The sequence below is a fragment of the Notamacropus eugenii genome, chromosome 1 (assembly GCF_028372415.1).
Source record: "Notamacropus eugenii isolate mMacEug1 chromosome 1, mMacEug1.pri_v2, whole genome shotgun sequence".
NCBI classification, from domain to species: domain Eukaryota; kingdom Metazoa; phylum Chordata; class Mammalia; order Diprotodontia; family Macropodidae; genus Notamacropus; species Notamacropus eugenii.
Window position 1 is genome coordinate 229005272 of NC_092872.1, and position 24600 is coordinate 229029871.

The 24600-nt window shown below is 38.6% G+C and overlaps 1 protein-coding gene across 3 annotated transcripts in view; it reads right to left on the minus strand.

The window, feature by feature from the left end:
* The window catches only part of BMS1 (BMS1 ribosome biogenesis factor), a 38094-nt gene extending 14964 nt beyond the window's left edge, over positions 1-23130 (minus strand). Inside the window, exons 1-13 of one of the 3 annotated variants that reach the window (XM_072628015.1) lie at positions 22904-23130; positions 19013-19214; positions 18244-18434; positions 13150-13229; positions 10663-10851; positions 10136-10278; positions 9268-9389; positions 8690-8886; positions 8100-8239; positions 6431-7263; positions 6188-6289; positions 5468-5625; positions 2736-2817 (exon numbers count right to left, since the gene is read on the minus strand). In XM_072628015.1, coding sequence (XP_072484116.1) covers positions 2736-2817; positions 5468-5625; positions 6188-6289; positions 6431-7263; positions 8100-8239; positions 8690-8886; positions 9268-9389; positions 10136-10278; positions 10663-10851; positions 13150-13229; positions 18244-18434; positions 19013-19188 — 2413 coding nt within the window. In that variant the 5' untranslated portion in view covers positions 19189-19214; positions 22904-23130. Of the gene's footprint in view, positions 1-2735; positions 2818-5467; positions 5626-6187; positions 6290-6430; positions 7264-8099; positions 8240-8689; positions 8887-9267; positions 9390-10135; positions 10279-10662; positions 10852-13149; positions 13230-18243; positions 18435-19012; positions 19215-20019; positions 20086-22568 lie in introns of those variants that run through there. The other 2 variants (XM_072628016.1, XM_072628017.1) reach the window with 2 other exon arrangements.
* Between the last annotated feature and the right edge of the window lie 1470 nt (positions 23131-24600).

Below are 24600 nucleotides of genomic sequence, written 5' to 3' on the forward strand. Positions count from 1 at the left end.
GAGATAATTTAAAAACAAATGCAAGTTACCATCTGTTAAGCACCTACCATGAACAAGGAAGAAAAAATACAGCAGTCCTTATCCTCAAAGAGTTTACAGTCAATGACAGGAGGAATAAAATCTGCACACAGAGAAGGCAATTCACAGCACACTGCAGGGGTGGGGATGGAGGAGGAAGAACTATGCCAACTATGGCAGAGATCTCTTTTTTGTGTGTCATGGTCCCTTCTAGAGTCTCGTGAAGCCTATGGACCTCTTCTGAATAATGTTTTTTAATGCATAAATTAAAGCACAGGGGATTAGAAAGAAAACTCAGTTATACTGAAATAGATTATCAAAAAAACTTTTTTAAATGTTCAGACGCTGACTCCACATTACGAACCCTTGTACTAAGAGTCAACAGAGTTGAGAGCTGGCAAGAGGTAAAGGAGAAGGCCTGAAAAAATGCTGTCAGCTTGGCAGCAAGATATGACTAGCAACCTTTGAGACAGTGTTCCCAGTCAGGTGAAGAGGTCATCAGAAGCCAGATTCTAAAAGGCTAAGAGGTGAATGGGTGGAGAGGAAGGGGAAGGGAAGCACTGCATATATATCAGGTGTCAAACTCAAGCAGAAATGGGAGCCACTTAACCATACCTAAGGCTCCTTGCAGGCCACAAACTTGTTTAGTTTTAACAAGTAAGGTTACCCATCCATGTTTTATTGTAGTTTTATTTATTCTGTTAAATATTTCCCAATCGCACTTTAATTTGGTTTGGGGACTGTACCTGGGAGCAGTGGACCACCTGTCTTTGACCCCTGGTTGTATATGACATTTTTCAGGACTTTTGGTAATGAAAGAGAAGATGTTTCTAGGACAAACTGAGAAGCTGCAAGGTTTAAGGGTGGGAAAGAAGCCAGAAGACAGGGAGATAATAAAGGTAAAGTTGTGTATATATATATATATATATATATATATATATATATACACGTATATATATATGTGTGAGAGAGAGACAGAGGGGAAAAAACATGACAGAAGGGAATGGAGAGGTATTTTGTCTGACTTTGCCTATTTCTTAAAATAGTCCTTCCCCTCCCCCCAACCCACAATGGGTAGGAGATGAGTGTAGGACAGCTGCCCCTCCAAAAAAAGGAGAAAAAGGTCACCAAGGTATTCTTTTAAAATGCAAAGAACAAAAGGCTACAGAGAGGGCAGCTTTGAAAGTTAAATGCTCAACTTAACGTATACTTAAAAGAAAAGCACATTATTCTTTTTTTCTGTTTTACTGTGTGTATAGAGGTGCTCATCCTATCAGAATTCTTTTTTTTACTACACTAGCTGAAGCACAAGTCAACTGGGGAAGAGGTCTTCCCCAGATACAGGAGCAAAAGAGGAAAGGATGGAGACAGAAGGGTTTTGAGGTAAACTGTACAAAAAGAAAGCTCATGAATGGCATCGATTTTCCCAGCAAATTAAGAGAAGTTGTCTGTGCAGGAAAAGTAGGATTAGGGTGGGGTGAGGGGGATGAGGAGAAAGGTTTGGATAGCTACTGAAGGGATTATGTTAACCAGGGAAGAATCAAATGACTGCAGCACGCACAGTAAGAGCCCACTGACCTTACAAGATCATGAATTTTTAAAAGACCAGACACAACAGAGTCATCATGGCAAGGACAGAGAAGGCAGATGACAGGTGGTAATCCAAGGCTGAAGGTTGGCAGGGCATAAATGGTGGAAGAACAAGAATACAGGGGATTCAAGGGTGGTAAACAGTACAGAGCTGGACTAGTTAACTAAAGGGCCACCACTCTGTTTCAGGTCCTTATTCCCTCACCTGGACCACTGCAATAGCCTCTTCATTGGTCTCTCTGCCTCAAGTCTCTCCTCATTCCAATCCATTCTCCACAGAGCCAACAAAGGGATGTTCCTAAAGTGCAGGCTGGCCCATGTCACACACATACTACCTCCTAACTAGAACAACTCAATTACCCTCAGGATCAAATATAAATTTCTTTGCTTGGCATTATTTCATGTTATTTATAATTCCATCTTAGTTTCCTCCATACTCTGCTGTCCCCCAGGCCTGGAGACCTCCTCTCCTCTGCCTCTTGGAATCTTGAACTTCTTTCAAAACTTGCTTAAGTGCTACCCTCTGAAAGTAGCCTTTCCTACACCCCCAGCTGCTAGTGCAAAGGTTCTTAATGTTTTTATGTCAGGGACTTCTTTAGTTTATGGAAATCTTTCGCAAATAATACTTTTAAATGTACAAAATGCATAGGTGTACAAAACTGAAATAGTTATAAAAAATTTTAAGTTCACAGGCACCAAGTTAAGAACTCTAATGCCAAAGTTTTCCCTTCCAAGATTATCCTGTATTTGACTGTTTAAATATGGAGTCTATGCATACATGTTCTCTCCTACTAAATTAGAATATAAGCTTCATGAAAGCAGGGAATGTTCCCTTCTTATCTCTGTATTTTCGGGGCTTAGCCCAGTACCTGGCATTGAATAGGTGCTCAACAGATGCTAGAATGACTGATGAATGAAAGAGCCAGATTACTCCTGGTCACTGGGGTCAGAGCTCATCAGAGGCATAGATAAGTAACTTCAGACTATCAACTGATTTAAAATACAATAGAGAAGCAGTTTTTCAGTCACTGAATTTTCAACTGAGATAACGGCCATGAAGGCATTTTCTAGATGTCAATGCACCAAACAGAAGGGGATATTTGCTAAATATTTGGCTGCTTACTTACCATCATTGTCCAAAAGTTTCTGAGCATCTTTATCTGCTTCCCATTTTCCAGTCACAAAGCAATCTCGAATATTGTTCATCACCTCACATGAAAAAAAAATCAGTATTTAGATCACAGGTACCAAATAGTTCACATATATTTCCTAGCTACCAAACAGCAATATGGTTTACATCTGCCTCTGGCTCTTACTTTCCCAAGCAATCTGATATCTACTCTCTTTTGTCCTAACAGCTAGGCTTCCTTTTGATGCTGGCTTCAAGCATGGAGCTCAGTATGGAGCCAATGACCCTAGGAAGTGAGGAGGGAGAAGGCTAGCTTGCTGAACAGAGAAAACTGAGGCAGAGAGATGTTAAGTAACTTACTCAAGCTGGCATCAGAGTATGATAATGCTACCAGTTGCACAACTTGTCCAAGATTACAGTCAAACGGACAACACAAAAAGTGTCCTTGCTCCATTTCTAATCTCAATCATTAAGAGCTTGATAATAAATTTTGGTACTTCCTCCCCACACGCATTTTTCCTATTTTCATTTAATTTCATCAAAAGATAATTTCTGCAGACATTTTTCACAGCCTGCCCAGCATCCCTCTAAAACAGGGGCTCTTAACTTTTTCTGTGTGTTCCAGTCCCACTCCACCCCCAGAATAATATGATGAAGAATATGGCTCTTTCCTCAGAATGTTTTTAAATACGTTAAAAACAAAAATCAAAACCACAAAATTACTAAGCAAATCAATCATTTTCAAACAGAATTATCAAGAAAAAAATTTTAAGTCATGAATACAAACTCTTATTCTAAACAAAATAGTCCTGTAACTGTTACCTTTATGTCTAGCCGTACCTCAGAAACCAGCTCGTTTTTTTTTCTTTTTCAGTTGACTGAGACCCTACCTCAAACCCAAGTAATTAGGTTCTCCTTTAATTAGCCTGTGATTTCATCCCTTCCCTTCCAGGTCAGTTCCCCACAAACTGGGCTGCTCCTTAACAGCCCTACTGGGCACCCTAATATCTTGCTCTATAACACAACTCCAATAATAACCAGCTCGACCCTCTGCTGTTTGCCTTTCCTGCCCACTCCTGGAGAGAATCACTGACTGTTTGGAATCTACATCTCATTGATCCTTTCTCCCATGGATTCTTTCACCTCCAAGTTCTGGACCAAACTTCACACTTCTCTCCCTAGCTCTCCAAAACAACCAAATGCTGGTCATATTCCCATGTTCAAGCCATCAAAGTCTGTTAAATTCTTTGGGTCTGTCTGAACTCCTGGTTAAGCTCCCCCTGATGGAGGAGATCCCAATGCCACCAAGTCCAGGTGCTAACCATAATTATTACACTCTACCTAACTCTACCTAAGCTTAAAATAAAAAATAATAATTAAAGATTAAAAACAGGGAAAACAACAGCACTAACCAGAGCCTAAGCTGTTGTTCCCAACAATGAGAGGCTATATGGGTGTAGGAGAGAAAATTTACATAGGCTCTTTTCAAATTAGAGAAAGTAACTCTTCTGACACTTTTATAAGAAGCTTCAAACTGTTGACCTGCAGTCAACAGCTTTCATTACTACTTGCAATTACTTTATCTACAACAGAAACTAAGTATTTTAATCTCTTATTTTCTTACTAGAACTATGTATCAAAACAGCCAGCATAGGGAACACCACTAACACATTTTGTCCAGTATCCTCACGTTTTCATCTAGGAAGGGCCCACCATCTTTATATACACATACAATCAACCAAAGATAACAGACAAATCTAACTACACGGGGGCATACTGTTGATTTTCCTCTTGTAGAAACCCTGTCAGTTTATATGAACTGTAGATATCAAGAGCCACACTGCCACTAGCCACTATTCCTGTTTTGTAGTACATATCAGACAGATCTTTTTTTTTTTTTTAAAGTTCATGGTCAAAAACAAGGTACATGGACAAAAAACTTAAATGTAGAAACATAGATATTTACCACACAGACAATTTCCATTCAGAACAAAACAGAGATACTCAAATTAAACCCAGAGAGGGATAGTCATCTATCTAGAGAAACTCAAGAAATTACAGAATCACAGAATTTTAAAGCTGGCCCTTAGAGATTGTCTAGCACACCCTTCTCAATTTCATAGGTAGTTTTTTACACTGCTGGATATTAAGAATCACTTAAATTCTTTTGTCCTCAGATTCCGTAGCTATAAAATGAGGCAGATAGATTATCTGGTTGCTAAGCTCCCTTCTAGATCTAATATTCTATGGATCTCCATGTATAACTGAAAAATGGGAAAATGAAATGGTGTCAAATGTATACTTTTCACATGGCTATGGCTTCCACTAACACAGACCATAATCCCTTAAAGCTTGGCAGATGGTTTTTGAGAGTTGCCTTAAGTAATTCATCACTTCAATGCCAAACTGGGGATGAGCCTCCCTAAATCAGTTAGGCTGATCCTTGTATATTGCCAAAAACGTTAGGAATCATTATCAGTGATCCTAAAGAGAATTCCTGGCACCCCCCAAAAAGTGAACAAAACTTCTCCCCTGTAAGGATGAGTGATATGTCCACAGACACAATGTTTCAACCTGTAACAATATTATACTCAACATTCACTGAACCCTCCACAGACATGAAGGATCCATGCTCAACGAAGTAGAACATAAATCAATCAATTTCTAGGAAGAGCCAGGTCTCTGAAAGAACAAAGCACAGAGGTCTGTCTGCATTCCCACATGCCTTACCTCCTCTAAATCCCAATCTTGTGGTGATTCCACAGGAAACTTGGAACAATCCAAAGAGTCAGCCTTTCGCTTGGACTCTTTGTCTGGCCGGCTGACACGGAACAAGCCTCCCAGCTCTTCATTCTCATCACCTTCTTCATCATCATTATCCTCAGCCACTAAATGAAACACCAATGGGCAAAGGTGTGAAAGAGCACTACAACTCTATTGTCACCACCTTCAACTTACCAGAGACAAGACAAAAGTGAAAAACCAGAAGTTCCAAGTTCTAATTTTGCCTGTACATTGACAGCCCTAAGATACAAGCCAGTCATTCATTTTCTCTGTTTCAAAACTATCATCTGGAAAAATGCTCTTACATCACTAAAATAGTAATCTTATGAGTTGATTATAAAATTCTTTTTTAAAAAGAAACTTCTCCTCCTTTTCTTTTCTATTCTGTTCCCAATGTACATGGCAGGAAAAATGGCTATTCTGAAATACAGGTGTTATGAAAACAAAAAGTAGCAGTCATTTTTAACCCATTTATCAAATATGAAACACTTGAAAAAAGATGACAAGTCACTAATTTACCCACTAGTCAGTACCTGTGATTATGAACTACCTCTCCCCAAAACAAAACTCCAGCCTCCTTTCTCATCACCACTTTGGGAAGCCAACATGCTATTAAGCTAACAGACTGCTGGCTATAGACCACAGTTGTTTGTTTGTTTGACATACCTGTCCCATAGATAAGCTTTCGAAGGTTAGGAGTTGCCTGTTGTTGCCTCAAAAAAGCCTCAGCAGCCTTTCTGGAAAGATCTTCCTTCCACTTGAGAGCACCTAGAAGCACAAACAACGACTATCAATGTCTCTCAGCCTTTGGGTCTCCAAGCTTGTCTGAGCATCACCTTTTCATCCTTAACAAGGCCAGCAAAAGCCATGAGACAAGGAAGCTCAGTGCCAGAAACTTCTCAAACATACCTGTAGTTTCTGTGGAAAAGTCAGTCTCCTCATTATACTCCTCCTCTTCTTTCAACAAATCTTCTACCTCGATACTCTCGTATTTTAAGTGCCTGGACTCGTCCTGGTGAATGTGCTCGCCTGTATGATGCTGGAGCTTCGGAAGCCTTTTCTTAGCGCCCTGTTCTATTCTTGAACCTTCCTCCAGTGAATCAAGAGAAGACTCTTCGTCAGATTCTGCATCTGATGCAAATGCCTCTTCGGCTGTACAATGACCAGAGTCTGTAGTGGTGAGGGCTGCTTTCATCACTAAAGCCTTTTCAAGATTCTGGTTACTTTGGGACTTTCCTGGAATAACTTTATTGGCAGTTTCTCTCACAGCCTTTGACACTGATGTTTCCTCATCACTCTCCACTTCTTCAGATGATTCCCCTTCTTGACTGCTTTCATCAGCTTCAAGAGATTCCCCTTCCTCCTCTGAGCTCCTCTCAAGGTCATCATCACTATCAGCAAATGCAGGGATATCCATCTGGACATCTTCTTCCATCTCCTCTAGCTTAGGACGTTTGATTCTCCGAATGGCCTGTTCTTTACTGGGAAATTCATTATCAGATTCTTCCTCATTTGCTTCATCATCACTAGAATCATTTCCCCCTGTTTCCTCCTCAGGCATTTCTTCATCTTCACCATCATCATCATCATCACCATCATCATCATCATCATCATCATCACCATCATCACCATCATCACCATCACTATCTTCATCATCATTTTCCTCTCCCCCAAAGACTGCTTTCCTGCGAACTCGACCAGTTTCAGGGTCTATCTGTCTCTCCTCTTTTGGCATCAGAAACCTGTATTCCCAAGCAAGTATACAGCAACTTATTTGCACAGAACTACTTAGACAGGATCTGTTAACACTTTCCATGAACATACGCAAACGAGAGTACATTATGCATCATTTTTTACATAAAAATGATTTATGATAGGTTCAAGACCAATAAGCTTGTACTTAGCTAGTAACTTCCACAAACATAATAAACTCTGAACCCCTCATTAACATGGATTCTCACAAGATACACAATAGCTGAAATTCATAGGACACAGACATGGGATAGGAAGTTGGGCCTGGACCTGGGACTTCATTCATAGAGGGACCTACTGAATAAAGAAACTTACTCTACCAATGTCAACTGGCACTTTCTCTAAAAGTGGGAATATCAGAGCAAGAGTTCTAAATGTTTTCTGTGCCATGGATCTCTTTGAGAAACTGGCAAAGCATATGGACTCCTCAGAATAACATTTAACGCACAAAATATAATATATAGGATTACAAACTAAATTAATTATAGTGAAATACAGCTTACAAAAACATTAAGAACAAAAAAACAAGTTTATAGCTCTCATTCAGAACCCCTGTCTAGAGCAGCCCAGCCCCCTAAGCCATTATTAAGTCACCTGCAGAGTGCCATACACTGAGTATATATCAAAGACAGGACCTGAACCAAAGATCGTGAATCCACACTGACTCTCTATGTTGAAATTCACACACAGGAAGTATTGCTACACTACCAATTAAACGTTTGAGAAAGTTTATGGGATTATGCAACAACTCAATCAATCAGACCTTTTACAGTTATTTTGGCCACAAGAAGAATACATCTCCTGAAGAAACAGAAGGAAAGCTTACCCTTGGTTTTCTACTTCCTCTAACCCTAAGGGTTTGGAATCTGAGAAAAGTGACACTTTACTTGAAGCCATTTTGGCATCAATGGTAGAATGGGTGGAAATGAGGCTCTGGACCAGCTCATGAGTTGGCCTCAACTCCTCCTGTCAATAAAACCAAGAGAAAAAAGACTACTGTTATAAAAAAAAGTCCATGTGACCACAAAGAAAAATTTATTGGTTTACAAGAACTTTTTAAATTACATGAGAAATGACTGAATCACAAGAAGCTTCTACGAGTCCAATGAATAATATATAACCTAATTCACCTCCTCCCCCCAATCTCCAATCCTCAGCTAGGATAAAAAAAGGAAGGGCAGTAAAAAAAGAACTTTTATTTCCACCCCCCAATACTATACTATATAAAACTATAAAGAAAGTTTAACAAAGGAGGATCAATAGCCAAAAAGAATTCCATCTTTAGACTGTTGACAAAAAAAGATTAAAATGAAATTCCTTTAAAAAAAACTTTATTAGTTTAAATTTGTTTTATTTGCTTTAAAATGGCATCTGAAAGAATGAGGAAAAACTCAAAGCAAAAAAATCCTCCCTTACCTCTTCATCCTGAAAAGCATGGCTGCCCCCAAGATCAACATAAACCGCATCCTTATCATACAACACACCGCCAACTCCAGATAGAGGTGCATAAACCAACTTCTCTTTCTCATTTAAACCTCGCTTTTTTTGGTGGTCTGGAAGAGCACAAGGGTCTGGCAAAAAACTGACGTCACTCACGTTAAAATCTCCTACACCTAGGACACAAAGCAAGAGGAAAGACATCAGCATCTACATAAAAGATAATCTACTGGGAAACTATTACATATACTCAAAACCTAAGCAATTAAAAAAAAACAAGCTGATAAAGAATTATAATAAATACCACCAGAAAAAAATCTCCTTTATACTAGATATTGTACTTTTCTAGGTAAAAGGTCCCCCTGTCATTAAGCACAGAAGAAAACTTCACTGAATTAATGTTTTTCTTAAAATATCAAAGACTATTCTAATTCAACAAATGTTTTTAAGCACCTATTATGTTTTAGGATATTTATCACTGTCTTCGGTTTTCCTAAGAAATTACTTTGCCCCAAAGTGTTCTCAAAGTAATAATAAAATAGAGCAAGACAGGGTACCTGGCACATGAATTTGACTTTTATTTTTCATGTGCGCTCCTCTTAAATAACCATAGATAGACACCTTTCTGTCACACTTAATGTTCATTCGAATATCTTCCGGATTAGTCAAATCTTCCATCCTGGGAGGGGAAAAAAGTAATATTAGGATGCTTCTTATGAGTGCAGTGGTGTTACAGGAAGAGCACAGAATTTGGGCATCACAAGACCTGAAACCTAGTTCTCCTATTTACTACCTTGGGCTAATCAATCTCTCTACAGTCCACAATGTCCTTCTCTGTAGAAAGAAGAGGGGAGATTAGACATTCTCAAAGGTCCCATCTGACTCCAAATTCTGTGGTGCTCTCTGCTTTCAAGACTCATGGTTCTAAGGGGTTAATGCAAGACACCACTTTTCACCAGTCTCCTTCTCTACCTACTAGAAACTGAGGGCAAAATGCTTTTTAAAAGCAATAGAAGAAATGAAAATGAACTCCTGTTAGTTATGATTCCACAGTTCCATTTCTTCCTCATAGATCAGTGTGCACAGAACATCTGGACAGCTAGGTGGCACAGTGGACAAAGGGCTGAGACTTGCTAGTAAGGAAAATCTGAATTCAAATCCAGCCTCAGACACATTCTAGCTATGTGACCCTAGGTAAGTCACTGAACCTTTCTAAGTCTCAGTTTTCTCATTTACAAAACGGAAATAACAGTACTGGTTGTTGGAAAGATCAGATGAGCTAATACATGGAAAGTACTTTTAAAACCTTAAAGAACTCTGCATATAAACACTAGCTAGCTATTAGTATTATCATAGTTCTAACCAATCTCTCTTTAAAATATACTGTTTAGCAAACAAAATAAATTAAATGAAAAATACCTTTACCTGTCTGCTAGGATATAAGGATGAGAGGTTTGCCATGTGAGAGGTCGAAACTTCATAACTGTGATAAAACGTCCAAGATTGTGAATTTCCTGATTTTGATATTCACCATGGACCATCCCAGAGAGGTAGAAGAGCTTGGCACCCTACAGAGGTAAAAACCAAAGGCAAGATGGTACTTAACTCTTTTCCAGATTGCTAAAATGAGAATATAGGAGGCAGTAACTCCTTATGCCTTGGCTTCCTCATCTGTAAAATGAGGATGGACTAAATGATTTCAAAGGTCCCATCCAGCACTACAGCCTGCTTTCCTTCAAAAGGATAACAAGAAAACAGATTTAGATTCAAAATAGTCAGTCAATAAGCATTCTTTGTGCCAAGCACGATGCTAAGATTTCAGAAGTCACCTAGTACAGTTCCCTCATTTTACAAGGAAGAATCCTAAAGCCTAGAGAAGTTAGAAAGAACAAGGGTCTAGGGACTTAAAGAGACATGTAATATCGGTACCAAATTTTAACTTTGATACTTACCGGATAGACTTCTGTCCAAAACCTGTGTTTTAATCTCTTCTTGGTCTTCTTTAGCTGTTTGTTATTCTTAAATGTGTCAAGGTGTGTGAGGATACCCATGATTTTAGGGAAACCATGTACTTGGCAGATGTTTAGAAATTCAAATGTTTCCATTTCAAACCCAAAGCTGGCATCAATAAGCATTAGAACCTGAAACAGAAAACAGGAGCCAATTAATTACCTTGGAACTGATTGACCAATAAGAGAACTGAGCATCTGTAACAGCGAGCACCCCAGCATACACAGGAGGGCCTGCTGCACAGGTTCTTAGATCTGCTTTTCTAAAAGGGAAGTAACTTTAAGAGGGATAAACAATCTTACTTTAATCAAGCACATACATTATTCACTTAGTTCAGGGGAAAAAGTCAGCATCCTGAACTTCAGAGAATTATAGAGAACAGAACTTACATGCAGAAATTACAAACAGAGATATCAACAAACAGGGCTTCCAACTGTCTGACCATAAGCAACATATACATCTTTACCAGAGAGAGATGCACCAACATCTGGGTTTTGAAAGTTGAGTGAGGGGAGGTCCTTAACAGCTACCCTTAACGGTCTCCTCTGGTCTCATCACACAAACACTCTTCCAATGATTTGAACCCCAAAGCAAAACCTCACCTCAGAGTATATATACACTTTTCAGAGCCCAAGGGCAGCCCTGGTGACCTAGTGCCTCATTAGCAATCAGCAAAAGGTGTGGGCCTTCATACAAAACAAGCCTCTCCAAATCAAACTTCCCTTAATAGTCCTACCTGAGGAATATTAATGGGAAGGGAAGACTTTTAACTCCCATTACAGCTTCTGACTCAAGTTTCTCTTTAGACAATCACACTGACAAGGAAAACAGTTTTTAGTTCTACTCTCAGAGCACCTAAATATCCACCAAGAGTCAAACCTTCCACCTCAAGAAACTGATTGTATTAGAAAAAAATAGATAAAAACTGAACCTTCTCACAATTCTTTACTTTAAAGAAAAGCAACTCCTTTATAAAATACCTTTAGAGCTAAAAACATAAACTATAGGACTCTAAGCAGTCATCCTTCCATTCAACCTAGAATGGAAATTAAAGAATAATAATAGAATATACAATCCTATGTAAAACCAAATGCCTTTTTTTCCAGTTTCACTTGGAGGAAAACAAATTTTGTTAAAGAAATTATCTCAACAGATTTGTCATAACTTCCCATCCAGCTATTTAAGAACTGTTCCATTAGTGCTAGTTCAGGAAGTGATTTGAAAAAGCATAGAAATCAAGACTGAAAATTTGTATAGGTGGTCATCATCTTTACAACACTGCAACACACATACAAATACAAATTTACAAGAGAGATAAGTATTGGAGGTGATTGAAAAGGCCTCTTCACCTATATAAAGGATATAGGGGTCCTTTAAATATCAAACTCCTCCACCTTTTTAAGATATAATGTAATTTACTAAAATGTATCTTACATACACTTTTCAATATTAGTAGCAAAAGCAAGATACATTTGAATACAATAAAAAGTATTAAGTCTCAATCAATAAGCATTTATGAAATGATTAGTAGGCCCTGTGTCAGAAACTGAAGAGAGAGAGCAGTTAACATTTATCTAGTGTTTTAAGATTTTCAAAGCACTTTCTACATGTTATCTCAGCTGAACTTCATAAAATCCTTTGAGACAGGTGTTACTATCCTCAATTTAGAGAGGAAGACTCAGGTGAACTAACTTTCCCAGGGCCAAGCATCAAGAAACAGCATTTAAACTGAGGTCTTCCCGAGTCCAAGTCCAAGGCTCTATGCATCACATCACCTGGCTAGCAGAAATGAAACAGCCTATACTTTCAATGAACTTACATTATATTGAGAGATCATACATTCAAAAATAAACATATACAAGGCAATCTGTTTTATTTAGGGATTGAAAAAGCACTAGGATAGAGGTAGGGGATGGGAGAGCTAGGAAAGCCTTCAAGTAGAAGGTAGCATTTGAGCTGATCTTTAAAAGAAACTAGGAATTCTAAGAGGAAATAGTAAGGAGAGAGAGTATTCCAGTTACTACAAAGGCAGAAAGAAGATACAGTAGTGGGTGTAAAGAGGAAAATCCTTTTTGTCAGTTGTGTGGAACAGAGGTGAGATTTCAGGTAACAGGACCAACTAGTAAGCCATTTCAACAACAGAGCTGAGAGAAGATGAAGGTCTGCCCTAGGGTGGGAGCCATGGGAGTAGAAGACAAGGACAGATATATGAGATGTAGCAGTAGAAACCACAAGATTTGGCAACTGAGTGGATATATGAGGAGAATGAAGGGTCAAAGATGACTGTGAAGTTTTGAAACTGGGGGACTGGATGGTAGTTTCTTCAGCTGAAATAGGAAAGCAGGGTGAGAGCGAGAAGATAATGAATTATTCTGTTTTAAACATGTCAAAGTCTCAAAAAGAGACTGAAGCTTTCCCTGATAACTTACCAAATCAGCCACTTTTGCCAAATCAATCATTGTGTTAATGTCACATCCACATTCAATAATGGTGAGCCGTCGTTTTTTACCTAAGAATAAAGATGCAGAAAACTTATATTTTAAAAACACTGAAAATCATTTATCTTGTAAACTGGTTTACTCAAATACTTCTATGTGTCTACCAAAATACTGCGCTATTTTCTGGAATTTCTTTTGGGGGGGGGGATTGCTAGCAAAAATTTGGAAACAGTGAGAAGCCACTGATTGGGAAGGACTAGAATTGTGATATCTGAGTATCATGGAATTTTATTGCACTGTTAGAAAAAAATGAATGACAAATTCAGAGAAATATGGAAAGATGTGTACACAGTAGTGTGTTTTTAAAGTGATGAACACTAAGAAAACTACTGTAATAACATAAATAAAGTCATCACTAAATCAGTCATGAAAAGTGTCTAATCTCAGTTCGGAAGAACAAGGCACTCAGCTCCCTCTTCAGCAACCATGGCCACTGATGCTGTGCCAATGGATTTTCTTAAATCTCTGTCTTTATTCCCAGTCATGTTCGATGGTGGTGGTGGGGGAGATACATAAGAGGAATTTATAGGGATTTAAGTATAGTGTGTAAACAAAAGGCATTACTGAAAATTTAAAAATATACATGAAACAAAAATATTCAAATATCATGCCATAATGTGAAATATGGAGGAAAATACCAAATAGTTACATATTCTTACAGACTGACGTACAATAGTATGTAACAGACTTCTTCTGAGAAAGAATTATTAAAATATATTAACCATAGTAACACATATAAACATTAGCTACTGGTACACTAAATAGGAGATCTCTGACCATGAACAAATGTGCATACTACTAGAAAAAGTAACACATAACTATATTGACACTCTTGATGTGTGTGTGTGTGTATACATATATATATTTAGGAAATGATAATCAAATGAGATAAAATTCATAAAGCACTTAGCACAGCACATGGGTGGTACCCAGAAGGCACTTAATAATGGTTGTTCCTCTCTCCCTTCCCCATGAGAAAATTTCTCCACTAAAGAAATTCTCCTTCAAGAGGCAAATAAAATTGGCAGAGCTGGTTTACCTTGTACCAGAAACACATCATTTTGTTAAATAGTTGGTCATCTCACATTGCAGCGCCGTGATGAATATTTGCAAAGAGAACATCATGAAAATAATGACAGCCTATACACTGTGAGAGACAGCAAAGAGTTAAGTTTCCACAGAGTTACTAGCTGATGAAATCACTGAAAACAAGTTAGATAGGAAAAAGCTAGCAGATCACAGGTGGGCCCAACCAATTAAGAGACAGTTAGTGGCCTTTAGAAAATCACGGAAGTTTTGGATAAAGGAGAACCAGCCTAAACAGGCTGGGAAAAAGCTTTCCTTCACCGCACTTGCATAAGGAACCTCATGTGTATTAACTTCTTCGCCCCAGGGGGAGAGACAGCACAAAATTAGGCACAATTCATATGTTGGGGGGAGAAACACACAACATATCAAGGAGATATGTAGTAGGCATGTAGAGAAGATGGTGATCTAATGGAGAATGGACCAATCTCTCCTGATGGGAAGATCTGTCCTGAACTAACAGTACATAACACTTCTGGCTTCTGTATTCAGTGCTCTCTCCCTTCCTAAGGAGGAAATGATCCCACTTTTGGCCAAGGCATTCAGTTCCTCTGTGCTCTGCTATAATACATTTTCCTTGATACCTTTTGGTGTCAAGTGTGCTTCTAACAACATCAAGTGCCAATATAGATGATGATGCAGAAAAATCTTATGACCACCCTCTAAGCTAAATTAGCATATTCTAACACTCAGGACTTTAATGCAACTATGGGACAACATCAAAAAGCATGATGAAAGTATGGTTCAGGATTAAGAAAAAAGATGAACCAAAGGTCTGTATAGTATACAGAAATCTCATAACTATACGTTATGAATATTCTCTTCAGGAAGAGAGCCAGGAGGTGCTAAGTACCCCAAACACCAACAAAATTCACAAAAAGTGACTGAAAATCTTCTGGCAAAAAAGGAAATGATTAGTTACCATGAAAAATCATTTCCAAATGAACTTTCTATATGACTGGATCATCAATTTTTTGGAGCAAAGGGGTTCAGAGGATAGGGTGCCGGGCCTTCAGAAGATGCACCTTCCTGAGCTCAAATCTGGCCTCAGACACTTAGCAGCTGTATAACCCTGTACAAGTCATTTAACCTTATTCGCCTCAGTTCCTAATCTGTAAAATGAGCTAGAGAAAGAAATGGAAAACTACTCCAGTATCTTTGCCAAGAAAATTCCCCAAAAAGAGGTCATGAAGAATTAGACACACCTGAAATGACTGAATAACAACAAACTAGGAGAATAAAAGTCAGAAGATCTGACTCTGAGGAAATTCCAACCTGACCTATTTTAATAACCAAAAAAAAGGAAATAGAAAAAAGAAAAGATAGTAATCCAGTGTCTATTATGTGTGAGGCACTGGAGACACAAAGACAAAAAGCAAACAGCTCCCAGCTTACAGAAGTCTATCAGAAGTGACAACAAAAGGCATAAATAAGTATTATAAAACATACTCCAAAAAGATACAAAATATATTGAACTGAAGACACTAGTAGCTAAGGGGATCTCAACAGGTCTCAGACTGAAGGTGAGTAGTGAGCAGAACTATGAATGAAAGAGGGAATTCCAAGAGGCAGAAGAGAAGTGGGAGTGTATTACAGGCACTTAAGTCAACCTTGGCAAAGGGACAGAAGAAGATGGGAGAGGCACATACAATTTGGATTGTACAGGAAGTAGTTGGAGTCACACATGACTGAAGATGCTGGAGAGGTAAACTGGGTCCAGGTCATAAAGCAATTTGAAAGCCAAATAGAGGAGCTTATTCACTTAAAGAAAATGACACTGAGAACTGTGTGGGTGAACAAGGGAGATCAACTGAAAGGTTATTTCAACAGTCTAGGCGAGACATGGTAAGAATGGTTATTCTGTGAGTAGAGAGGAAGAAACAGATGGGAGAGAGAATGGAGAAACAACATCAACATTCCTAACAAAATTTCACCGATGTCGGTCAATATAAAGAGGAGATCAAAAGAGACTGGAAACCTCTTCAGCAAGCAGCAAAATGAAATGGAAGTCAAAGCCTACACTAGTTTATCAGATCTTACAGATAAACATGGGACAGCAGGAAAATCAGGTGTATTCAGAATTGGCTCAATGGCTAGACTCAAGAGCAATCTTTAAAGGTATATGTTCATTTGTAATGAGGTTTTTACTGGGGTGTCCCAGAAGTCTACAATCAGCTTTGTGATGCTTAATATTTTTCAGTTATCTTAAATAAATTTTCAGGTGACATAAAGCTTGAATTATACAAAGTTAACAAACAGGATAACAAATTTAGGAGACAAAAACAACATAACCAGCTAGAAAACTTGGCTGAATAAAATGAAATTTAACTGAAATGAATGTCAAATTTTAGATTTTGGTTAAAAAAAAACAACTTCAAAAACACAAAATGGGAAGGCACAGTTAGACAGCAACTTGTCTGAAAAAGATTGTCACTCTACCTCATCACATATATGAAATCATTTGCCAGATCCTGCCATTTCTATCTTCACAAGTCTCTCAATGATTCCCTTCCCTCTACTCAAACCACCACATCCTCAATTCAATGACATGTTAATTACTGGGACAGCTTTCTAAATGGTCTCCCCTTGCTTCAAGTCTCTCCACACCCCAGTCCAACATTTCTACAACTGCCAAAATGATTTTAAGTAGAGATATGAACATATCATGCTTCTACTCAGTAAAATCAAGTGACCCCATATTCCCCCAGAATCAAATACAGTCTTCTGTATAACTTATAAAGCCCTTCACAACTTGACCTCGACCTGTCTTTCCAGTCTGCTTGCACATTATTCCCAATACCATACTCTATGATCCAATCAATCTGGCTTTCCCTCTATTCCTCACCTCATAAAACTCCAACTCAAAACACAGACCAGGCAGCACATTCTCCATCGAGCCTTTCCTGATCCCCCCAATCAGTGCTGCACCCCCTGCCCCTGAGTCTATAAACTGTTTATCCTATACATACTTAAAAATAGACTTGCTGTCTTCCTTCTCTGAATGTAAACTCCAACGTAAGGGATGTTCCCTTCTTTGCACTTTCATGCCCAGCATTTCACACAAGGCCCAGCACTTAGGACTGAACGGTAATTTTAGTAGACTGCCAAATCACCTCAGAGTGACAAAGGTATGATGTGGTAGGAAACAGAATTAATGAGATCTTAAACTGCATGAAGAGGCAGTTTCCAGAACCAGAGGTAGCAGAGTTGTCCCTGACCCCTTTTCAGACCCTGCCTGACATATACTGTATCTGGCCATATTTTAAGAAGGACACTGACGAACTGAAGAGTATCCAAAGGGGAAAAGCCTCTATTCAGAAGAGAATCAGCTGAAGAAACCAGGGATGTTCAGACTGAAGGCAACGTGAGAGGTACATCAGAACTGTCTCAAAGCGTCTGAAGAGCTGCTCTGTGGACGACAAATAAGATGTATTCCATTTGGATCCAGGAGAAAGCAGGAACAATGGATACAAGATGTAAAGAAGCGAAAAAGAAACCTTTTAAGAATCAGAGCAATAGAAACGGCTGCCTCAAGGTAGGGGGCTCTCCCACTGTGAAGAACTTCAAGCAAAGACTGGATGGCCACATAGTAGGTGTCAGACTGCACGACTTCCCAGTTCCTCTCTAACTCTAACTTTCTATGACTGAATAAAACTCTCCTTAGTAGGTGAAATTCTAACCACAGTGATTCATTTTGGGTCAAAGCAGTGATTTCTAAAAATTACTAAGTAGCAAAAGGGTGACAGATTCAAGACACAGTTTACCTTATTCCATAGTTTAAAATCATCTTCCCTACCACAAAAGAATTGAGTTCTACATCATATTACTTCATTTCCAGATTAAACTAAAAACTAAGCCATATTGTGAAATACATTTTCTTCTATCTAAAATCTGAACAAAAAATAGGAACATGTGAGAACATATCAGCACTATTCATACCTGAAACAATTGTTACAGGACCCCTAATTTCTGTCAGTTTCTGTCTTGTAAAATTCCGAATAAGGCACTGAATTAAAGTGCTCTTCCCAACTTTTGGAGGACCCATTACCACAACCACCACTGGCGGGGGTTCCAATGGAGTTCGATCAACCACTGGAATGTGATGTTTTTTCGTCTTCAGATCCTGAGTTCTATACGTAAAGAAATTAGAATAAGAATTTCACATATACATCCATAATCATGAATAAAAAGAAAACCTGATGACTGCTCTATTTTAAAGACATTTTAATGTCTCTCTCTCAAAGTCCTATTTGTTTCCTTTTGATAAAGAAGCAATTGTCTTCTGTTATGGTTTAGCAACTGATCACGTAGATAAGACTAAAACAATTTTAAAACTTGTATTTCTGAATTCATTATAAATGTCTAATGAAAAACAAAAGCTGTACACACAGCTGAAAAGAAAAGCAAAAAGCCCTCATCTGAAGTTAATGGAATGGAATCAATATTTTGCAAAGAGATCATTAAGTACCAAAGGACAATTCAAAGTTTGGATCATAACAAAAGCCTCCTACAAGGTTATTGTTAAGTGACAAGGATAAAGCCTTTCCATGTATTAACTAAAGACATGCTCTACAATTACATGGGGGATGTTACTTCACAAAGAATAGAACTAATTCCAGGTCTTTTACAGTTCTAAAATTAAATCATTCCATCTCATGGTGTTCACTATATAAAATAAGGGAGCCACAAGAAGAAAAGTCGCCTGTACCTGTGGAAGGACCGTGCCATCCGAACAGCCGACTGGACAGCAAAAGCCTTGGGGTTCCTCTTCCGAGCATCCTCCTCATCTCCAAGTCCTAGATCCTTCAGGTGACGTTTCTTTTTCTTCTCTGCTTTTGGCCCACTGTTCTTCTTCCTATGTCTTTTTTGATCCTTGTCCTCCATGGTGAATTTTAGCAATCAGCTATCACCTACGGCAAGAGACAATTAACAATTATCTTTCAGTCTTTCTGGCTATGACAAACCAGACAACCAGTGGGAAAAAAATCTCTATCTGTATGCAAAAACTATGTGTTTGATTATCTAATAGGGATAGAAAAGAGCTACTAAAAATTATTTCCAACTTTATTCTTCCATAAAGTTTATCTAAAAGGTCATTTAGTTTAATTGTCTCATTTTAAAAATAAAGAAACTAAGAGACAGAAAAATTAAATGACTTTCCCATGGCCACAAAGCTAATAAATGTCAAAGTCAGAATTTGAATTAAAACCTCTCCTGACTCCACATCTACATCACTTCTTAATGGCTGAATAACTATTTAAGACATAAAGAAATAAGCATCATTTGGACTCCCAAGTCGGTCTACTGAGAACAGAAAATTGTCCCTTCATTTATAATTACAGTACAAAATAGCCCAGCAAAACAATGAAGACAAAGGAAGCATGTCATGTACTTGGGAATAAGCTAAAAAGCAAACAAAAATCTTCACTCAGTTCAATGAATACTCTAAATAGCACTCACGGATTCATCCAGGCTCATACAGACTACTGATTTCTTCATACTTCAACATACTTGCCTCCAAAGAACTAAGAGGCCTGTGTAATACTCACTTATCCCTTCCAGAAACTAGAGTCAGACCATACCACTAGGGCATGCATCTGGGTCAAACAGCTGAATGCTCCCCTAAAAGGACAATAATCCTTAGGGAACACTACCACAATTAATCCTGAGAGTAAGGACCACATATATAGCAAGGGATGCTTAGGGTAAAAAGACCTGAGAAAAATGATGGTGCCAAAATTCATCTACTAGGGGAGTTACGCTGCCTGATTTTTCATTCCTGTTCTGAAACAGACAAACAGAGGTTAGGAAAACTAGCAGAATCACAGAATCAACAATTTCAGAGTTAGTCTAGCAGAAACAAATAGAAAGAGAAATTCCATTTAAAATAACTGTAGACAATATATAGACAATTGTAGATCATATAAAATACCTGGTTATCTTCCTACCAAAACAAACCCAGTAACCATAAGAACACAATTATGAAACATTTTTCATGCTAATAAAGTGAGATCTAAACAACTGGAAAAATAGTAATTGCTCAAGGGTAGGCCCAACTAATATAATAAAAATGACAATTCTACTTAATTACTTATTCAATGCCATGCCAATCAAACTACCAAAAATTATTTTACAGAGCTAGGAAAAATTATTATCAAAATTCATTTGGAAAAACAAAAGGTCAATAATATCAAGGGAATTAAAGAAAAAAAAGTGAAAGAAGGCAGTCTAACTGTAGATCTCAATCTGTACTATAAAGAAGTAATCATCAAAACAATCTGGTAGTGGTTAAGAAACACAGTGGGGGATCAGTGGAATGGACCGGGTATATAATATATAGTAGGTAATAACCACAGTATTTGATAAATTCAAAGATCCCAGCTTTTAGGACAAGAACTCACTATCTGACAAAAATGTTGGGAAAACTGAAAAGCAGTTAAACCTCTCATACCATATATCAAGATAAGATCAAAATGGGTTCTTAAATGGAAATACAAGTTAATACCATAAGCAAATTAGGGGAGCATGAAAAACTTTACCTGTCAGATCTACAGATATGGAAAGAATTTATGACCAAACAAGATACAGAAAGCATTATGGAATGTAAGATGATAATTCTGATTATATTAAATTAAAAAGTTTCTGCACAAGAAAAAATGCAAAAAAATTAGAAATGTAGAAAATCAGGGGAAAATTTTTGTATTTCTCTGATAAACGCCTCATTTCCGAAATATGGTGTAAAGAACAGAGTCAATTTAGAAGAACAGAAAGGAGAGAACTTGGAACTCAAATTTTTTTTTAAATGAACTTTAAAAATTGTTTTTATATGTAATTGGAAAAAATTAAATATTAAAGAATAGTTTAAAGAATTTCCGAGTTAGGAAAGACTTCGGAGGTAATCTAATAGGTACAAAAACATACCTACGTATCTGACAAATGATTCTCCATACTATGCTTAAAAACCTGCAGTAAAGCCCATTGCTTGCCATCAAGTCTAAATTTACCTCTTCACAACTGCTTCTATTCCAGTGCTCCTGAACTAACCATTTCACAATAAGCACAAAAAAATCTACTCCTTCCACATGAGCATTTTTCAAATACTTGAACGTAGCATAGCTAAAATTTACCTCCTGTCTTTTCTTAAAGCTAAAAATCCCTTTTCTATCAAATGACTGTCATAAGGCATTATCTTAAGGATCTTTATCGTCTTGGTCCCATTTGCCTGGGCATTCTTCAGCTTAATCCATAGTTTTTCTAAAACACAGTACCAGAACTGAACACAATCCTCCAGCTGAGTGACCAAAGCAGAAGTGCAGCAGCATTATCACCTATTATACACCAGGAAAGCAGTCTAAAATCTCATTTGCCTGCTAAATTGCTACATCACACCACCTGACCTATATTAAACCCGAAATTCACTAAAACCCCCAATCTTTTTGGTCTGTTCTTTAGCTGCGGCCTCTTCCCACCTGGTCCCACCCCATCCTATCACACACGTGATGTCAATTTTTGTAAGCCACATAGAAAACTTTATATTTATCCCTACTCAATTTTATGGTATTCAATTTGGCCCAACATTCCGGCCCAGTGAAATTGTTTTCTAAACTCTAACTGTTTCCCAGTGTACGAACTATCCTCCTTGGCTTCTGTCATCTGTAAATACAAGATGTCCTGAAAGTCTTAAAAGGCACTAAGACCCTAGGGAAGCCCTGTGTAACACATATGACCCAAGAAAGGGCAAAGAGAAAGGCACTTGACTTCTCATTTTCAGCAGGGCAGCAGCAAAGGTCCGAAAGCCTAGTCGGTGCCAGTAAGAGCAGAGGAAAAGCAGAGACCAGAGGGGCTGTCACAAGGTGACAGAGGAAGGCAGGACAGGGAGAGACTCTCCACATCTTCCTCGTTCCCAGCCATAACCATAATTTAAGGCGCGAGCATCTTTGACGAGGATCACACAACACACATTTACTGACGACTTGCTCCCTGTAAGTGTGGGGAAGAGAGGACAGGGCGGTCCCTGCCCTCTGCGCGGGCTGGCGCTTCTACAAGGCGGGGGAGACCGCGCGCTAACACAGATCATCGAAGCTGGCCCCGGACACTTCCTAGCTGGGTGGCCCTTGACCTGCGGGCCTCAGTTTCCTCCTCTGAGAAAGGAGCTGGAGAAGGAAGCAGCGTCTTTGCCAAAGGACCAAAAACCCAAACGGGGTCAGGAGTCAGGCTCGACCGAGAACGACGAAGGGCCCACTCTCAGCACCGGCACTTCGTACCAGGGGAAGCCTCCAGCTGCGCTATGCCTCAGTTTACCCGTCTGGAAATGGGGAACCACACTGGAGCGATTCCTAGGCGACCCCCTCCCTTCCCACTTTCTGGAATCCGAGGACCCGAATCCGTCCGTTACCCCTCACCGGGCTGGGGGAGGAGGGGCGACTCCCGCGCTGGGCACGAGGGCGGGGGGAGGCGGAGTGGGGAGGGGCGAGCTAGGAGGGAGAGGGTATCTGGCCGGGCGGTCCCCCCCAGTCCCCCCCGGGAGGCCGCGGGAATCTCCGCAGACCGCGACCCTTGCTGGGCCCTGGGCCGCTCTTGCTCCTCGGCCCGTAACTACCTTCCCTCCTCTTCTCTTCTGTCCGCCAGCGGTCGTTACTGGTACCCACAGCGATCACCGGCCCCCTCTCCGCATGGACGCCGCCGGAAGCGGAAGTTCCGTCTGCGCCTTCCTTCCCTCCTCCCCCGAGGCCGTGGAACAAAGTGCCCGCAGAAAGAGGAAGGGACAGCTTTTTCTGAGACTCAGAGACTGAGACGCATTTGATTGGTTGGCGCCGGAGCGCAAGCACGCATGCGCACTGTCAGGGTGCGTAAACGTGGTCAGAACTGACTCCAGAAGTTCCAACTGGCAGGCGAAGGATCTTAGGGTCCTCTTTAAAGCGTGTGGCAGAAAGCCTTGGGTCTGATCTTTTCTAACCTTCGACAAGAGGGATTCTATTTAATGGAAAAATATTTCTGGACCCTCACATGGTAGTATAGAGATACACAGTTATGGATGTGAAACCATTTATATATATACACACATATATATGTGTACACACACACACAAATATTTGTATAAATTATATTTTTTAATAAACAAATTATGTATTTATATATTTTATATATAGTGCATTATACCTTATATATCTTACATGATATATATCATGTATACATTTACATATATTATTTCCATTTACATATATTATATATAACATTATAGTGTACATATTTATATATATAACATATTGTGTGTATATTACATGTATTTTATATATAATATATATTTTATATAGTATACATTACATATAATTTTATGTTTTAAATATATAATTTTATATGTAATATTTTATGTTTTTATTATATATTTATAATATATAAATAATTATATATTTAGTTATATATTTATAATATATAAATACATAATTATTCACATATTATTTTATGTATTTAAATTATTTATATAAATTATGTACATATAACAGTGTCTCTGTGTGTACATAAAATTGTGTGTGTGTGTATAACCACTTACATGTATACATATATTTGTTACCATTCATTTACAGTCATGTCCAATTCTTCATGACCCAATTTAGGATTTTCTTGGCAAAGGTACTGCAGTACTGTGCATTCCCTTCTCTGGCTCATTTTACAGATGAGGAAACTGAGGCAAACAGGGTTAAGTGACTTGTCCAGAGTCACACAGCCATTAAGTATCTGAGGTCCAATTTGAACTTAGGTCTTCCTGACTCCAGACTCTATTCACTGTGCCACCTAGCTGCCCAGATAGATGTGTGTTTATATGTGTGTATATGAAACCACAATAGTATAATCCCACGTGATTAAGAACCCTATTGATTGAGAAAATGCAAAATGGAAATGTTTGGTATATATATAGAGTGAAGAACCCAAAAAGTAATTTCATGGTCTCCTAAGGGTACTCAAACCAGTGTAGGAACCATATAGCATTTTCTACTTATTTGGCACTTACAGAGAAACAGAGCTGGATGGAATCTTAAAGATCATCTAGTCTATCTCATTCATTTTAGGGAAACTGAGGAAACTGAGACCCAGAAAAGTGAAGCAATTTGCCCAAGGTGACAAGTCCTTTGAGTCCAAATCCAGCATTCCTTCTACTGCACCATTATGCCTATCATATAAATGTAATTGCTGCCATTGGTACAGCATTTTTTAGTTTATAGATCACTTTACAATTACCCTCTCAAGAACCTGGGAGATAGGTGCTATTATTATACCCATTTTACTCCTACTCCTACT